We start from the raw sequence: 17,653 nt of genomic DNA on the forward strand, positions 1-17,653 counted from the left end.
GACCACCTCAAAAAGAAGCACACCCACACTGGCATGGACAGAATTACTGTACATGAATTCAGCAGACAGGAGCAAATCTGTCCAATTGTCCTTTTGATAGTTTATAAAATAGTGCAAATATTGCTCCAAGATTTGATTTACTTGTTCGGTCTGGCCATTAGTCTCTGAATGGTAATCAGAGCACAGCGCCTGCTCCACCCCCAACAATTTCAGTAACTCACTCCAGAATTTGACCACACACTGAGAACCCCAGTGAGACATGGCCTTTGAGCAGGGCTCTGAACAATTTAAAGATAAATTCAATAAAAAGGTTTGCCAGCTTTTGCACTGTGGGGAGCACAGCACAGAGCACAAAATGGGCTTGTTTTGAGAACAAATCCACTACCACCAAATGACTGTTTTTCCATGACTGGGTGCCAGATCAGTAATGGGTGCCACAGGGATTTCTAGGAGCCACAACAAACTCTTTGGTCCCCCCCCTCCAATTTGGCTGTAATAGGGCAACGCAACCACAATACATCCATGTGGACAGTTGCTGGGGCATATAAATTGGTCCCATGAAAATATGAACCCTCCCACTCAACCAGTTCAGAATGAAGCATTTCAAACTTTGCTTCTTTGTCCAACCGCTGTTGAACCCAATAGGGAATAGATTTGGCCACACCAGTAGGCAGGGGAGTGGCCCCTGCCTTCTTGGTTTGTCTGCAGGTAACCATCAACAACTCCAGTTGGGAGGGGGAGAAGACTTAGTTCACTATAGGCTTGACTTGGTTCTTGTGTTGGAGTAAGAGGGACAGCACGTCAGCCAGGACGTTCTGTTTCACCAGGCAGCAAGTGCCTCAGTGTAAACAAGAAATTAGATAAAAACTCCACCCACCAAACTTGCTTATAAGTCAGTTTGCAAGGTTCCTTTAATGCCTGCAATTTTTTATGATCCATCTAGACTTCAAAGGGCACCCCCACCCTCCAACCAATGTCACCAGTTGGTCAGCAGTATCATAATGATGGTGGTAAGTTATGTTTGGTGTCATTTAATTTGTTTGAGAGAAATGCACAGGGATATAGACACCCACCTCCCCTTGTTGGAACAACACCACCCCCATATCCACATTACTTGAACGTACTTGGACACTGAACTGCTCTGCCAGGTTGCCATGCTGGAAGACCGGTTCAGAAGTAAACCTGCACTTCAACTTCTAGAATGCTTACTGACACTTAGGTGTCCATTGTAGTCATGCTCCTGTCCTTTGGTCTCAAGCAGGTCAGTGAGGGGAAGGGCTATTCAAGCAAAATTTGCCAAAAATTCACAATAGAAATTTGTGAAGCCCAAGAAACTTTGTGGTTGCCTCTGCTTGCAAGGATGCACCCAACCCAACAAGTCTTGGACTTCAGCTGGGTCCATCTCCAGCTTGAGCCAGGAGATCCAATACCCCAGGAAGTTCAGGTGGTCCTTGTGGTATTCACACTTTGACAACTTTTTATAGAGATGTTTGCACAATTGCCACACCACTTAAACCATGTTTAAACACGTTTGCCGTCAAGTATCAGAAAAGATCAGAAAATCATCAAGTTAAACCAAGACTCCTTTGTACAGCAGGTCATACAGCACTTTGTTAATCATGTTCATGAAGACCCTTGGGGCACCCCTTAAACCAAACAACATCACCAATTACTCAAATTGCCCCAAGTGGGTATTGAACGTTGTTAACCACTCCTGTCCCTCCTGGATGTGCACCTGTAATGCACCTCCCTTAGGTCTAGGTTGGTAAAAATCCACCTGGAGCCCAGGTGTCACAGGGGTTCCTTAATCAGGGCCAGGGGGGTAAGCATTGGAGGTAGACATGCCATTTAGCCCCCTGTAGTTAGTACACAGTCTCAAAATTCCATCTTATCGAATACATCTTGGCTTTAGGCAAGGTGTTCACCTGGTTTGAGTACAAGTGAAGATCAGTTTTATGAAGGGGAGGCAGTCTATCACATTCCTTTCCCTCAAACACATTGCTCAAGTCCCAATACACTCTGAGTAATACATCCATTTCCTCTCATGTCTGCCCCACCCTCTCAGTCCTGGCAGGAGGAGGAGGCAGCAAAACCATTACCAAATGGAGAGAGGTTGAGCCCACCACACATTGATGTGCCTGGCAGGTGTGCTTATGGAAGGTCATCACCCATACCTCCCAGTATAGATTTGGGTTTTATCATCCAAGACAGTTCATCCCCAAGCACCAGCAGATAGGCTGCCCCAGGCACCACCATGGGTAGCACAATCTTCCAATGTTCTTTAACATCCAAGTCCATTCGTTCAGTGTGGTGGGTAGCCTGCTCCCCCCCCCCAGGACATGCAGCCATCTATTTGGGAAAAGTTCTCTGGCAGCTCCCTCTAGCCCCAACCCCAGTTCTCAAACAGTAGCAGAGTTCACCAAAGTCCTGGTGGACTCACAGTCTAGTACCCCATGCAACCTCAGGCCCAGCACTTTCCAGGGGTTTCCCAGGATCACTGCAACGAGAATCAATGGAGGAGATGAACTCACCAAAGCCAACTTTGTGCCCCTGTGAGGGACCTGTTGTCAGACATGCCACACAGTAGGTCATTCCCGGTTGGGGTCTTTGGTCTCCTCCTCTGAGGACCTCACCAATGTAGATGAATCGAGCATCAGGGTCAGAAAGATCTTTACAGGTTGACTGGCTTCTGTGCTGCCTTCTTACTCCCCAGGGTTGGGGCTTGCTCAGTTGATGTGGGCAGGGTTCTTGTGACCCTGGCAGCAGGACCTGCGTAGTCTGGTTTCTTCTTAGGGGCATCAGCCAGGAAGTTTTTCGCAGCTCCACATCCAAGACACAGACCATTTGCATGGCAGCTATTCCACTCTGCTGCTTCAACAGAATGAGCGCATCGGGGTTCCGGTTCACGTGCAGTACCTTCCCAGTCCAGCTTCACCTGTTGCATTTGGTTCTCAAACCCTCCAGCAAGTTGGATCTAACCCAGCAGGGTTAGTGAATCATCATACTTCAGGGCTCAATTCAAGATCTATGGGTTGAGGTCCTCCTGGAAAAACTGGACTTTGGTGGCCTCAGACCATTCATGGACCTTGCTCACCAACCTCTGAAAATCAGCAGCACATTGCATTACCAACCCAGCTCCCTGCTGCTTCAGACGGAGTAGTTGGGACCATGTTCAGTCCATCCGGAGCAGGTCTTCAAAACACTCACATGGGGTCTGCATGAACTGATCAAAGTATGTAGCTCAGGTGTGCCCATATCATACTGGTCAACCAGCCCTTCCAGGTGGGCTTTGACTTGTGGCCCTTCCTTGCATACCTAGGGAATTGCTGGTCACCACTGTAGGATGGTAGATGAATTTACTCCAGGACAGGCTGGATTCTGGAGATTTTTGGTGGGGGGATCACGTTGTTATGAAACTGGGCTCACTCTGGGTGGGCAGGTAGTTGTGAGTTCCTGCATTTCGCAGGGGGCTTGACTAGATGACCCTGGAGGTACCTTCCAACTCTATGGTTCTATTCTATGACATGATGCATCTAGGTGACGTTGTTCCCAAATGCCTGGCCATGCTCTTCCATAAAGGTCATTACCTGCATTATGAAGTAGGACAGAGGTGAGACAGGTGGTCCCTCAGGTCCCAGGGAAGGGGCAACTGGTGTGGTAGCAGCTGAGGCAGCAGAAGCCTGATCACTAGCCGCCCCAGCAGTTTGGGTGGCCCCTCTTTGCCGCTGCAGCGGGGCTTGCACCTCCATCACTTCCTCTCTTATCAGGGCTGTCATCACTCTGGTGAGCTCTTGAACTTGAGTGTGCAGGTCCTCACCTCCTTGCGCCTTGGTGGGTCTGTATAAAGCTATGCTTTAAGCAACATTCTGCATGACTGTGCCACTTCTGGGGTTTCTGGAAGCCTGAAGAATGTTTCAGGGGGTTCTCAATGGTAACAAATTTAAGAAAGGCTGGTCTAAATGGATTCAGTGCTCCTAACAGAAGAATATTTGTACCACATTTGCTGGTTCCCTTTTTGCCTCAGGCTTTGGACCAATCCACACATATGGGAGTTTGAGTCATGAGTCACCTGTTCAAGCTCCTCTCAGTCACTCGTATTAGGTGTGTCCCTAGAGGCAAGTACCATTTGAGTTTCTTTTAGGTGCTCTACGGTCACTCTTTTTCTTTAGGGCCCTGGGAGAGGTAGTACATGATGAAATGGGGTCTGAGGTGCTATCCAATGATGTGGTGTCTCTTTCAAAAGTGTGGCACACTTTACATTCTCATAATTTGGCTTTAAAGCCTTTGCCACTGGTTCATCACTTCCAGCCTGGAGATTTAATATTGCTGAAGTCTTGAAAATCTTCTCCATTATGACCTTCGTGGAAGGAGCCCTTTTTAGTTCTGTCACAGAGGTTTGAAACTACAATCCCGAGAGGATTGCTGTGTGGCATCCCATATTTAGATGGAGTCCCATAATGTCATGAACTCAGGAGTTTCTTGGACCACGTTGTAATGATAAAATTTTAATTGAGCACCAATTATGTGATTCGGGAGGGGAATGTATAATAGAGGGAATGATGATAGCCATATTAACTTTAGGAACTTATCCTAGTGCATAACTGAAGGACTTCTGAATCTATGGATTTTATTCAATAAGAAAACTACAGGCATAGCTAGAGAAATCATGGTGAATATAATTAGAGACTTACTGAGGGGATATGAGGCATGACTTAATTATTAATGTGTTATAAATAGAGGTCTATTGATATTCAGAACTACAGTCCATGAGCAAGCTAGCCTTAAGATCTAAAGGCCAGATCAGAATAAAAGATATGCAGGTAACTAAGGAAGGATATTATGCTTCAACAATCACAGGATGAAATGAAGAACATTAGTAGGTTCAGAGAATGATACTGTTTGGATATGAAGGAGCTTAGAACATCTGAGAATTATAAACAGAGTTATGGATAATGTATCTCCACCTCTGCGCGTGGGAACAAAGGTGAAATTAATTTTTGTATGAAAAAGAATTATATGTAAGATAGACTTGGAATATTGATAACTTTGAAGATTCCAGGTGGCTCGCCCACTGGCATCTTCCTAGTTGGCCAAATAAAGGTGATTGCTGTACCTGTATGTTGGTGTCTTGTTTAAACATTAACTAGCCAAGCAACTTTTCATAACTGCACAAGGTAGCAAACAAATATAACAAACAATGCCACTTACTTCCATCAGGCTAACATTATGGGGTTCAAGATACCATTCAAAACCCCAACACATGAGCAGCACACAAGCAGAATTACTCTTAGATCTTAGATCTCTAAGGCCAACAAATCACCCTCCAGTCTCCTTTCCCCAAACAACTTATTTTATGGCATCCTCTAGCCTTTGTAAGTGTATTCCAACATCAGAGTCACTCACAGGCCAACACATGCACAGCCCATGTAAAGATTCCTGTCCTGGACTCTGACTGGATTATTTTCCTCAGTCACTTTCAGATGGGTCTTAAAATCATCACTTTATGCATTGCATCTCTCAACTTGAGACATGCACTACACGTGCTAGGCTGAATTATTCATGGAGACCAAAAACTGTGGTCAGGCACACCACTCAACCTACTTTAGAAAGGCCTAATAGTGATTCTACGAGAGATTGTTCTCACGAGTTCTCCATTATTTACATGGTGCATTTTAAGCTGAAAATGTGGGGTACTCTGAGTCGTCACTTCCCCTAGAAACTCTCTAGCCAACAACTGTTTCTAACCAATTGAGTCCAGCTCCTCTTAAACTAGGCATAAAGAATATATATCAGCAAGAACATCCAATTACCAGACTAAAGCGGCACTTACATGTCCGGCCACTAATCACAGAAGGCGCTCCAGTCCGATCTGGGTAGATGGGGTACAGCGTGATCACATAGTCAGTGTTACGGCGAAGGTTGCTGAGCAGGACAGATGTAGCGCTGGATCCCAGCCTCATCTCCTCAGCCTGGGTTTCACCTTGGAGGAGGAAAGAAAGTTTCAGGAAAACACATTGCAGAAGGGGTCACTGACAGAAATGAGACAGTTTGTTATAAGGGAGGCCTCATCTTGGAACATCACTAAACTATACCTTAAACCTTCACCTAGTGTCTTTTATTTTAACATTTTAATTCTGCAAGTCTTATGGTCAAAAATTACAAGGTTCGGCATCTTCAAAGCAGGACACCCATCCTGTTCTGAGCTGCATCCACAGCAGTCTTTTTCAGCCTTCTAACCACTGAAATAGTTTTTCAGGCTTCGAGGAACCCTGGAAGTGATGTGAGCTGGCCAAGCCACCCTGCCCACACCCCCTGGAGATGACATGTCAAATGACATCATTATCCATGTCAAAAGGCAGGCTCAAGGAAGACTGGGGAGGGGGATAGAGAGACAGGAGGCAGTTTAAGGCAGGACTAGGCATGCAGGCTCTGCCCCTTCCGAGGCTCAGAAGCCATGAGAGAATTCACTCATGTTTTTTAAGGGGGAGCAATGGAAACAGCCAGATCCCTAGCTTGTGGCTGGGTCTATTAAGACAGGAGGGGAAAGGTCGTGGACCACCTCTGGAGCTCCCCCAGACCTGGGAATCCCTGATCCACAGAAGGACACAAGCTATAGCAAAAGTCTAGAAAACCCACATTTGAGGTGTGTAATTTCTGTATCTAGGCCCCGAGCAGACAACTGCAGGGAGCGACGCCAGTGGGCGTGGAGCGGAACTTATTTCACTGGCTCTGGAAGTGACAGTGACAGCTAGACTTGTGGGCACCAACCCAGAACGCAGTAGAAACCACAGGGAAAAGGCGAATGTTACTGACAGCTTTAAAGACAGGCTCTTCTGTCAATAAAGCTGCTGCTTTTGGTTGTTGCAGGCTTGGGCTAGGGCTGAGGCCAGGCAGCACAAGACAACAGCCAAAACAGTGATTGGATCTGCTGAAGTCAGCACCCCTTTTGGTGCCCACGGGGCAAGCATGCTTTGCTAGGGATATGCAATGCCATGGCAACAGGCGTGGCCAACACAGGGTGAGGCTCTGGGAGAGTTGCCAGGGCTCTAAGCACTGGGATGGCTGCAGGCTGAGGAGAGGCAGCTCCAGGTGCAGCTCCCAACAGGCACCGTGCAGGAAAATGTAGCTGACTGTTGTGCCTAGACTGGACTCAAGCAACCCAGCACACACATTTCTTTACCCGCCATTCATTTGCTTGTGCATGCCATGATGCCACACCACAAGTCCGCCCCTGCAATCCCCCACCCTACATACTAGCCACAAGCTCTTCTCTCCATTGTCCAAATCCTCTGTGCCAGGGTGTCCTTGTCTACATAAGGACCCTCCCCCAGGCATGTGTGGAAGCATGCTCACCCAAAGCTCAGGATCATTCAGCTTCCCTCTGCCAGGGACCTGTCCCCATGTCACTGAAGATTTTTAAGTACCCATCCTCCTGAGCTCATTAGTCCAGCTGGCCCCATCTTGTCAGAACTCAGAAGTCATGCAGGGTTGGCCCTGATGCACCAAGGATGTCCAGGGTTGCTACACAAAGGCAGGCTCCGCTCATCTATTGCCTTCACTATCTTATGCAGTCACCTTAAGGTGGCTGCAACTTTCCACCACCATCTTATTGACCTAGCTGGGATCCTGATGGTAGTTGTTCCTCCTTCAATATAAGCTAAAAGTGGTCTCTGGGATTTCCTGTCTCAGCCTCCCTTACAGCCAAGTAACTGCTTCCCCCTGTCTCCATCAAGGATCTCCTGGGAACATAGTTAAAGCAGATGTGTCTCATGATGCCACTGTGCTCTGCATTTCCACACCAGTTAGGGATGTGCATCTCGGCTTGGTTCGGCCGTCACGGCAATCACCGAAGCCCGAGGGGGTGCATAGGAGGCCAGGACCACAGCGTGGAGAGGAGGGGCGGTGCATCTATCACTGTATTGGTGTTGGCATAAGTAAGCACAGTTTGGCCTTCAAATTCCAATTTTTTCTGCTTGGGTAATCTGAGGCTAGGAATATTTCTAAAAAAAAAGACTGAGGAAGAACCATCTGTAAAGAATAAAGGCACGTGGTTTCTTTTTCCCCTAGTCTTGAGAAAGAGTGTGAAGGCTTATTCAGTAACTGTTTCTCCTCTTCCTTCAGCAGACAGGCAACTTCCATTTGTGTTCATATTATGAGTTTATATTATATCAAAAAGCCGCACCAGACACTGAGAGGGGTAGCAAACACACCAGAAGACAGAATCAGAATATAGGATGGCCCTGACAGGCTTGAAAACGGGGCTAAAATGAATTTCAATAGAGATAAATGCAGAATTCTTCATTAAGATAGGGGAAATCATATGGATCACTATAGGATAAGTGAGACATGTTTTGGCAGTAGTACGTGTGAAAAGGGTCTTAGTAGAACATGAATCAGCAGTGTGACTCGGATGGCTAAAAAGGCAAACAGGATTATGGACTTTATTAAAAGAAGTATTGTGTCCAGATCATGTGAGGTGATGTTAGTGCTTCACTCTGCTCTGGTTAGACCTCACTTGGAGTACTGTGTTCAGTTTTGGGCACCACAACTGAAGAAAGATGTAGAGAAACTGAAGCATGTCCAGAGGAGGGCTACAAAGATGGTGAGGGATTTGGAGACCAAGTCATATGAGGAAAGGTTGAGGGAGCTTGGTCTATTTAGCCTGGAGAGAAGGCCACTAAGAAGTGATATGATAACCATCTTCAAATAATTAAAGGGCTGTCATATAGAAGATGGAGCAGAGTTGTTTTCTGTTGCTGCAGAGGGTTGGGCCAGAACCAATGGATTAAAATTAATTCAAAAGTATTTTTGGCTAAACATCTGGAAGAAGTTCTTGACAGAGTGGTTCCTCAGTGGGATGGGCTTCCTCAGGAGGTGGTGGGTTCTCTTTCTTTGGATGTTTTTTTGGAAAGAGATCTAAAAATCTGATTGCCTCACTCCCGTATTATCAGCAACCTGATGTCCCTCGGAAAATGTGGAGCGGTATGGGTGGTTTAGTGGGGTTAGTTAGTGTTCGCCTGTTGCCTAATGTTGATATTGTGGACTGATTGGTTTTTAATGGTTTTAATTATGGGTTTTATTGACATATTTTTACCTTGTAAACCGCCGTGAGCCTAAGGGAACGGCAGTATAAAAGTCTAATAAATAAATAAAATAAATAATAAGTTTTTAAGCAGAAGCTATATAATCATCTGACAGAAATGCTGATTTTATGAACTTAGGCAGATTGTGAGTGGGTGGGCAGGAAGGGATGTATCAGTGTTTGTTTCTTGTGACCCTTCCTTGCATACCCAGGGAATTGCTGATCAGCACTGTGGGATGGTAGATGAATTTCTTCCAGGCCAGGCTAGATTCTAGAGATTTTTGGTGGGGGGATCACTTGGGCATGAAACTGGAGTCTCTGTGCATGGGCAGGTAGTTGTGCGTTCCTGCATTGTGCAGGAGGTTGGACTAGATGACCCTGGATATCCCTTCCAACTCTATAATTCTATGATCCTATGATTCTAAACCTTCATTGTTTTAAATTCTACAGATGAAGCTCTTGTTAGGATTCAGAGGAACAGTATATTTTACAGCTCTCCATTTATGCCTTCACCTAACAAAAGGATTCAACTGGGTTGGGGAACGAATTGTATCCTTTGCATTTTGCATCTGCACTATTCCTGTTTTGATATTTACTGACCTCGGGCCATAAAAGTGAGTCTGTAGCCCTGTATGGCACCTGTGCCAGCTGTCCAGGACAGCCTAAGGTATGATGATCCAGCTTCCAAAACACGGAAGTTTGTCACTCCAGACAAGATCTCTGAAAGAGAAACACAATATCGAATGAATATGGAGGCAAAAGGTTTATTATGCTCAAACCAATGGGTGAAGAAAGTAACCTGTCTTTCAGTGTGGTTGTGATACATTGGGGTGCCAAGATGAAGGTAAACAACTTGCCTCAAAGTACTATGGTATGTCAAGAGGAAAGTCACAATAAAACTCTGTTGTGTGAAAACCTATCTATCTGATCTGATCTGAACATATAAATAAAATGGTAAGGGGGTGGTGGGAGGAGTTGGGACTCATCGCCTAACCACCAATCAGGTACTGCCCAAGCTTTCCCATCCCTGATTTGCTGTCCATCCAACAAACGGATAATAAGGAAGCATGTCCCACCCCTGGCAGCATCCCCCCCCAATTTCTTCCATCTGGAAGAAATGCCAGCCCGTGGTAAGCCAGCGGAAACTAGGAGGGAGGGCAGAAGGCATGGGATTGCAGGCCCAGTGGGGGGGGGGCAAGAAGAAGGGAGGGAGCCCCTGCCAGCACTCGCCCCTGCCCCAAGCAGCCCTGGATGTGGCTTCACCAGGCGATGGTGCTGCTGGGGGGGGGGGTAAGCCAGTCCACGCCAGCGCTCCCATCAGGCCTCAGCAGAACTGCCCAGGCAGGGGGGAGGGAGGAAGTCCCCACCAATGCTCCACCATTATTAGCATCCTGAAAAAAAACACTGCTATTGTCTTGACCACGGTTTTAAAACTCTCAGAATTTCTTTGGATTTGTTGGCCTTAGTGCCTGCAACATCACAAGTATATAAAAAATGATAGAATCCTAGATTAGAGCTTCAAGCTCTAAATGAAGCAGCTAGGAAAGCCTTCTCTCCAATCTTCTTAGAAATTACACCACTCCCTGATATGCTAGCTCTTTGCTTCTACCATCTGGTCAACCCAAAGCAATGCAGGGCCTTCATGGTCACTAGGTTTAACATCTATTATCAGCTGCGATGGCTGGGAGATTTCATATACATGCAGACACTGCTCATGCAAACAAGGCTGTATAGAAACTATGTAACATGTTTTCCTGTACTGCCCCATATATGGTGCTATTTGGGCCAAAGTCCTTAATGTACTCCCAACTAATTGGAATAGTTTTTTTTGATAACTATAAGATACTGTTTTTTTTTCTTTCCGATCAGGATCCTGATATAATTGACAGGTTGGTTAAATTTTTGCAAATGGCTATTAGACTCCAGGAACTTAAGACCTGATGAATGGTATCCTGATTTGTCTTACATTCTGTAGCTATTCTATATGCCAGTAAAGGTTGTTGTTGTTGTTGTTAATCCAACAATCTACAACACAGAACGCACCTTTAATTTTTTTTTCATTTAAAACAATGGAACTAATTATGGTTGTAGTGGAGTTATCCCTCACTAGGGTGTTTTCAAGCAGAGGCTACACAGCAATCTGTTAGGAGTGCTCCAGCTTTGAATTTCTTGCATTGGGCAGGAGGTTAAATAACACAGCTTATAGTACCCCATCCAACTCTATGACCTATGTGTCTTTTTCCTCTCACTCCCTAAATTCTAAAGGGGAGGGTGAAGTGCAACAGTCAAAGCACAACCAACTTTGACACATCCTGTCAGCTGATGATCCATACTGTAGACAACATACAGTACATAATCAAAAACTGGTCTACAAGACCCACCAGGACCAAAAGCTACTAATCTCATTAGTACCCACTCTGAGCCCATTATGGGAGACAGACAGTATAAAAATCTAATAATAATCGAACTTCCCAAAATGATCCAATAAATTCTACGAATTCCTTCCCACCATCACCACTATCACTCAGTTACAGATTCCAAGATGGCAGCATTACTGAAGAAAGCTGTCAGTTTCCCTATTCTTGATTATATATACATATGAACTTAATACAGTCTCAGTCAACTTCCTGAAAGATAGACATTAATTTCACAGATGATGCATTACTCATTGAACCTCTGATCACTGCATGTTATGATGGTTTTTCAGCGAGAAAAGCATGAAACCCATCTGTAGATTTTCCATCATGATACAACTATGCAGATTGCTGGTACACAAGAAATACACACAAAAAACTCATGCTAATTAGACTCTTAAACAGGAAATTATCCCACTGGCATTGTAGAAAAAGAAATAAAGCAACACTGGTGTATGGACATGGGCTATATTACTCACGGGTACGTCCTTTTCCAGAAACTGATTCTCCAATTCTGTTAGCATACTGAGCAATAACAGTTATCAAGTATTCTGTTCCTCCCTTCAAACCACGCAAAACAGTACTTGTCTCTCCAGAGCCCAAACTAACCTGTTCAATAGCAAAAAGAAACATTTATGCCTGTTTTTCTCTGCAGACGTTACAACTAATACACCACGTTCAATCAGCCATGACCTGAATTTGTTTTGTTTTGTTACTCATCCAATAATGGAAGAAACACAACATGAACACACTAATTGGATTTCCTACACAAGACAGGTTTCTTGTGAGAAATGACCCTTAGTCACATTTATTAGCAAACTGCTACTCCGTTTTTAGGTAGATGTTAGATAGAGACTAAAACCAAGCCTCTCTCAGACTAAATCTGGTAATCCTACTGCTGTCTCTGAGAAGTGTTCTTGGCTTCCCATCTGACTTTGTGTCAAACGGATGATCTCTGATAGACAGAGGGGACCAAAGTCATTCCTCCACATGGATTAGTTTCATTACCAATTTCCTTGCAAGTCAGGATGGACAAAGGTATGCTAAAATGTTCAAATCTTCCATATTACAACAGCAAACCCCTTAAAAGTCAGAGTGTTCTTCTTCATCTATGTTAATTAATACATTATAGATAATTGTGCAAAATATAAGATTACAAGGTAAACTCGCAGGGTAAGATTGCAAGAAAATTCCCAGGTGATGCAATGAAAGGAGAGCAGAGAACAAGGATGGTAGCAACTTGCTAGTGCCAAAATATGTGGCAAGTGATCATAAAAGTACACTCTAAAATCTGGTCATGTGACTGTAATGTTTTGTAGCAATCCCCAAAACAACAGGCTCATAAGCTACAATTTACTATAGATTCATTATAATTGGGGAAAGAATTCCCAACTAAAATAGAATCATCTTGATAACATGACCTCAAACCTGACTGCCATCTGAGAAGCACTCACCTCCTGCCTCTCTGCTGTTACCGGCTGCCCCAAACCTGTGAGAGGTACACACTGGACTTTATAGCCCGTTACAGGACCACCGGCTGCAGTCCAGTGGATCCTCAGCATGTCTATCCCCTGATCTACAACAACCAGGTTCGTTGGACCACTGTATGCATGTGTATCTGAGGGAAATAAAAAGAAAGTTAGGCTTCTTGCTGGTCTATGCAGTTGCGAATATAACTGATATTTCAGGAGAATAAAAACAGGTTTTCCTCCCAGGAAGAAAGGATTTCTCGAATAAATAACTATACCAAGTAACAAGATTAAATGCTATCCACTCGCAGGGCAAGGTTAAATCAACACTCTGTTCAGATCACTGGTCAGCATCCAATATCAAATTGATTAAATCAAGGCTTTCCTCAAGAAATGTTTATGCATTTCCATAGAAATCAGGCAGGGTGGAACTTAACTCTTAAGCTGCAACAGCCAGAGCAAGAGAATCGGTACCCAGGCAGCATTTCAAGCCAACCACCCCCAAACCTTTTACCTGCTCTCTGTAGGATGCCCCCGGTGCTGGCACACACCTTCTGTGACACTAAAGGCAGTAGAGTTCTCAGGATTTTAAAATCATTGACAAAGAAGTAGTAATCTTCGATGGGTGAGGAGACGACCTTGACAAGTTCTTTGCCGTCGGCATTCTTGATGCCTAAGGGAAGGACACAAGTGAACCTATTTCTAGCCTTTAAGCTGTAAGCTGGCCTTTCCTCTGTTCTACCTGAATAAAATGGATAATTTTGCACTGGGTCATACAAGCCATACTACCATCCAGCACCTGCAGCTGGAGGCTTTTGTGAGTGACAAGGGCATGACATATGCAATCCGTCCAAGTCCCTGTCCTAATAGAATAGTCCGAACAAGTTATTACCTTAGTGAGGGTAACACAACAGCAGCAGCATAAAGCTATCAGCAACACTCCCATACTCTTACATTAGTTTTTACTTCCTCAAGGAGGTTTAGAACCAGACTAACAGCAACCTGAGGCCAGAACTTGGTCCCGCAGCTAACCGGGATGCTCAACTCAACCTCTTTATCCATGTACACTTCACAGGATCACACCAGGCATAAACAGACCCTGTCAGAAGGGACAATTCCCAAGACTAATTAATCTTGTAGTAATCTTGTAGTCTAATGAATCACATTCTTACAATAGGTTTCTGGCCCCCACTAACACTTAATGTTGTAAGCAATAAGTGCTGCAAATGCTAATAATATCATCCATCTGCCTCTGTTTCCTTTTATACAGACATCCCTACAGAGTGAGGAAAGCGATGGTAGGATCCAGGGATCAAGAGAAACAACGACTCTGTGACATATGGAGGGAGAAAGTCCCATGAATGTTGTCTTTGGCTAAGAGGAAAAACTACTTACCCACGGCAAAGACTTTAACACCTTGGGCCTTCAGCTTTGCCACTGCCTGCTCCACGTCATCCTGAGATTTGCCATCTGTGATGAGGATACAAATCTAAGGCACAGAATAAAAAATGATCAAGCAGGGAAACATTGGAACAACAAGCCCTGCCTCAGTGTCTCGTTCTGCATTTAGAACAGCGGGAAGGTTTTGTATCCCTGCAGCTGCAATGCAAGAATAATACAGAAGCACTATTAAATCTTACTTATTTTAGGAAGATGGGCTTCATTCTATAACCAGCCTCCATAATGCAGAATACATACAGCCCATTTCATAACATCTCAAAACAATAGCACTACACAACATTTACAAATTAGACACAACAGCTTTCATAAGTTAAATTTAATAGGGCAATTTGCCTTTTATTTTGCTCTTGCCACTGTTAGCAAAATGGAAATGACCTGGATGGACACTGATCACAGAAATCTCAGATCTTGGAGACTTAGGAGGTTCCCCCTCCTCTCTGAGTATGCTTGCCCAAATCAATAATAGTTAATACTTCTGTTTCACAACATTGCCATAGTCCAGCAGAGAGAAACGCCATCCTTCTTTGATCTGAAGAAAAATCTTCGTACCTTTGGAACACTGGGCCGGATCTGATTGGCTCCAAAGAAGTTATCTGCCACATAACGAAGGCCTGCACCTGTGCGTGTGTTCCCGCCTTTGTAGCTCAGCTCTCTGATAGCCCTCATCAGCTCTGTGCCACTGAGGTACTTGGAAAATGTGAACTCAACTCTGGGATCAAAAGGAAACATAAGAGGATGCAGGGACACAAATTACAAGACTTGATGCTCCATTTCAAACAGGATGAGTCATTCACTTATGGGTTGTGTCTGTTTTTTTCCAGTAGTTGGTTCAGCAAAACTAAGTCCCATTAAGATCATTAATACAAACATAATAGTTGGTTTCTCAGAAAAGCAAAAGAAATTTACATTCTGGATGCAGGTTTTTTGAAAGAAATGTCTCTAGGATACTTGATTTTTTAAAATACACACCTTCATGCCCAGCCCATGTTGCTCAACCAATACTTAAATATCATGTCAACTCTGTGAATATAATAGCAGAAGAGCAATGTCTAGTCCTTTCCCATCTCTTGAGCCTAAGATTGCCAGTGAGGAGTCTTACTAGCCTCTGGGGGACAGGTATGGGAGATGGAAATGGCATTGTCCAATGTGTAACATCCAGCTAAAAACCTGGAAATGCAGTGATACTCTAGGAATCTGAAAGATCTTTATTATTAACCACAGGGATTTCTTGGATTCCTAGAGTCACCACAACATGCTTCCTGTTTTTCAGCCATAAGTGACAGCATGCATGTGCAATACCATATTCTCTTTACATTTGCTTGGGCTGCTCATTTAAGCAGCAGAGGGAATCTGGGAGGGATCACAGACTTATTCCAAAGTCATATTGTTAATGAAAACTACACCTGACAGATCTTTAGAGCACAAGAAGCTTTGTGGCATTGAAGGAAAGATACATACATTCTGGTATTATGTTTGCAGCAGCCAAAGGATTCTGGGATACCTACAAACAGAACATGGATGCAACAACCCTCCTCCTTTGTTTGGAGGCCTCCTGTACTCACCTGGGATCATCACTGTACTGCACAAGTCCAAAACGTACCCCGTTCTCGCTCACCACATTGACAAAAGGTACAACCAACCCCTCCATGAAGGCTTGGATAATGCGGAAGTTTGCTCTTCCAATGCTAGATGATCCATCCACCAGAAATACAACATCGGCTGTGTAGACATTGGTGCAGATCACTGGAAGGAAAGAGCCAGCAGATCAAAAGGCTTCTTTCTCTCATTACATCATGCAATACTGAAGTATGATGGAAACCCCACCCCCACACGCAACATAGCATGGGGCTGGGAATTACCTATGTTCCATTCTGGATAGGATAAAAGCCCTTAAAGAGGCTTTCAGTGAAGATAAAATATATTCTGAGTCTGATGTCAAATTCATTCCTGCCTTTTGCAGTCATGTACAAAGGAGACAGAAATCCATATGTATGAATTCATAAGAATTCTGGAGATTTTTGATGGGGGATCACTTGGGCATGAAATCAGGGTCACTCAGGGTAGGCAGGTAGTTGTGAGTGTCCTGCATTGTGCAGGGGGTTGGACTTGATGACCCTGAAGGTCCCTTCCAACTCTATGATTCTGTATGTCAGTTAAATGTCTTTTCCAGAGTTTCTCTTTCTCTCTTTCTCTCTTTCTCTCTCTCACACAGTGTTCTTTTGAAATTAAGTCATCAGAAAGTGATAGCTTGGGGTGGCAGGCCCCAAGGGAGGACTGGCAAAACCATTTCCAATCAAACAGATCTACAGGCATTTTCCTTCACACACACCAAGTCCATAATTTGGTATTTAAACTCTCAAGTCTCCAGACTATGAAATGGCTAAGAACGATGAGGTAGTCAGTTCTGGTCAAAATACTGGTGCAAGAAAGAATGAGAGAATGATTGGGACCATGGGATCTGATCTAGGGAAGAAATGCAGAATACAGCCCATATTCTGTTAACAGGATGAGCACTGCAAATCGTGCATGCCATGATACGGTGGTGGAAAGTGCTGTCAAGTCGCAGATGACTTGTGGTAAATCCATAGGGTTTCCAGAGCAAGAGACATTCACAGGTTGACTACCATTGACTGGCTCTGCATTACAGCCCTGGTCTTCCATGGAGGTCTCCCATCCAAATACTAGCCAGGGCCGACCCCGCTTGGCTTTCAAGGTCTGACGAGATCAGGTAAGCCTGGGCAATCCAGGTCAGGGTGCTCCATGGTATGCCTTCCCTCCAAATATTGTATCAGACACTAAATCAGGGAATGAAGCCCTAAAGGCTAGGGAAGACTTAATTAAATTTTAAAACAAAGCAGCCTGCCGAAATGCCAAAGCAAATGATACAAAGCTGATACACAAAACCAATTTTCAATGAAGCCCCAATGAAGCTACTAGAAACAAAAAAGGAGAACGAAGCCAGGGGTGGATGGTTCCCCCTTACAAATCAAAAACAAAGGAAGTGGACACAGCAGTGGGAGCACAGAAGAAACATGAGTTTCTCATGCAAAGCACTTATGTGCTACACTTCAGTCCAGAAGCACTCAGCCAAGGAAGAAGACCTCTCTCTTACAGTGAAGGTGGGAAGGCCATGAAGTGCCACAGCCACAGTCCTCATTCAACCAAAGTGAACACACCAGTGCAGAATGACCACATAAACCATCTTGAGGCAAAGACAGAATGATGAC

The 17,653-nt window shown here is 44.5% G+C and overlaps 1 protein-coding gene across 1 annotated transcript in view; it reads right to left on the minus strand.

Annotated features, from left to right (window-relative positions):
• Positions 1-17,653, minus strand: part of COL7A1 (collagen type VII alpha 1 chain) — a 159,156-nt gene that overhangs the window by 133,909 nt on the left and 7,594 nt on the right. Inside the window, exons 3-10 of the mRNA XM_077325428.1 lie at positions 15,989-16,169; positions 14,976-15,135; positions 14,361-14,454; positions 13,480-13,638; positions 12,951-13,114; positions 11,976-12,105; positions 9,683-9,802; positions 5,831-5,980 (exon numbers count right to left, since the gene is read on the minus strand). Of these exons, the coding sequence (XP_077181543.1) occupies positions 5,831-5,980; positions 9,683-9,802; positions 11,976-12,105; positions 12,951-13,114; positions 13,480-13,638; positions 14,361-14,454; positions 14,976-15,135; positions 15,989-16,169 (1,158 nt within the window). The remainder of the gene's footprint in view (positions 1-5,830; positions 5,981-9,682; positions 9,803-11,975; positions 12,106-12,950; positions 13,115-13,479; positions 13,639-14,360; positions 14,455-14,975; positions 15,136-15,988; positions 16,170-17,653) is intronic.

This window comes from Paroedura picta, chromosome 3 (assembly GCF_049243985.1).
Source record: "Paroedura picta isolate Pp20150507F chromosome 3, Ppicta_v3.0, whole genome shotgun sequence".
NCBI classification, from domain to species: domain Eukaryota; kingdom Metazoa; phylum Chordata; class Lepidosauria; order Squamata; family Gekkonidae; genus Paroedura; species Paroedura picta.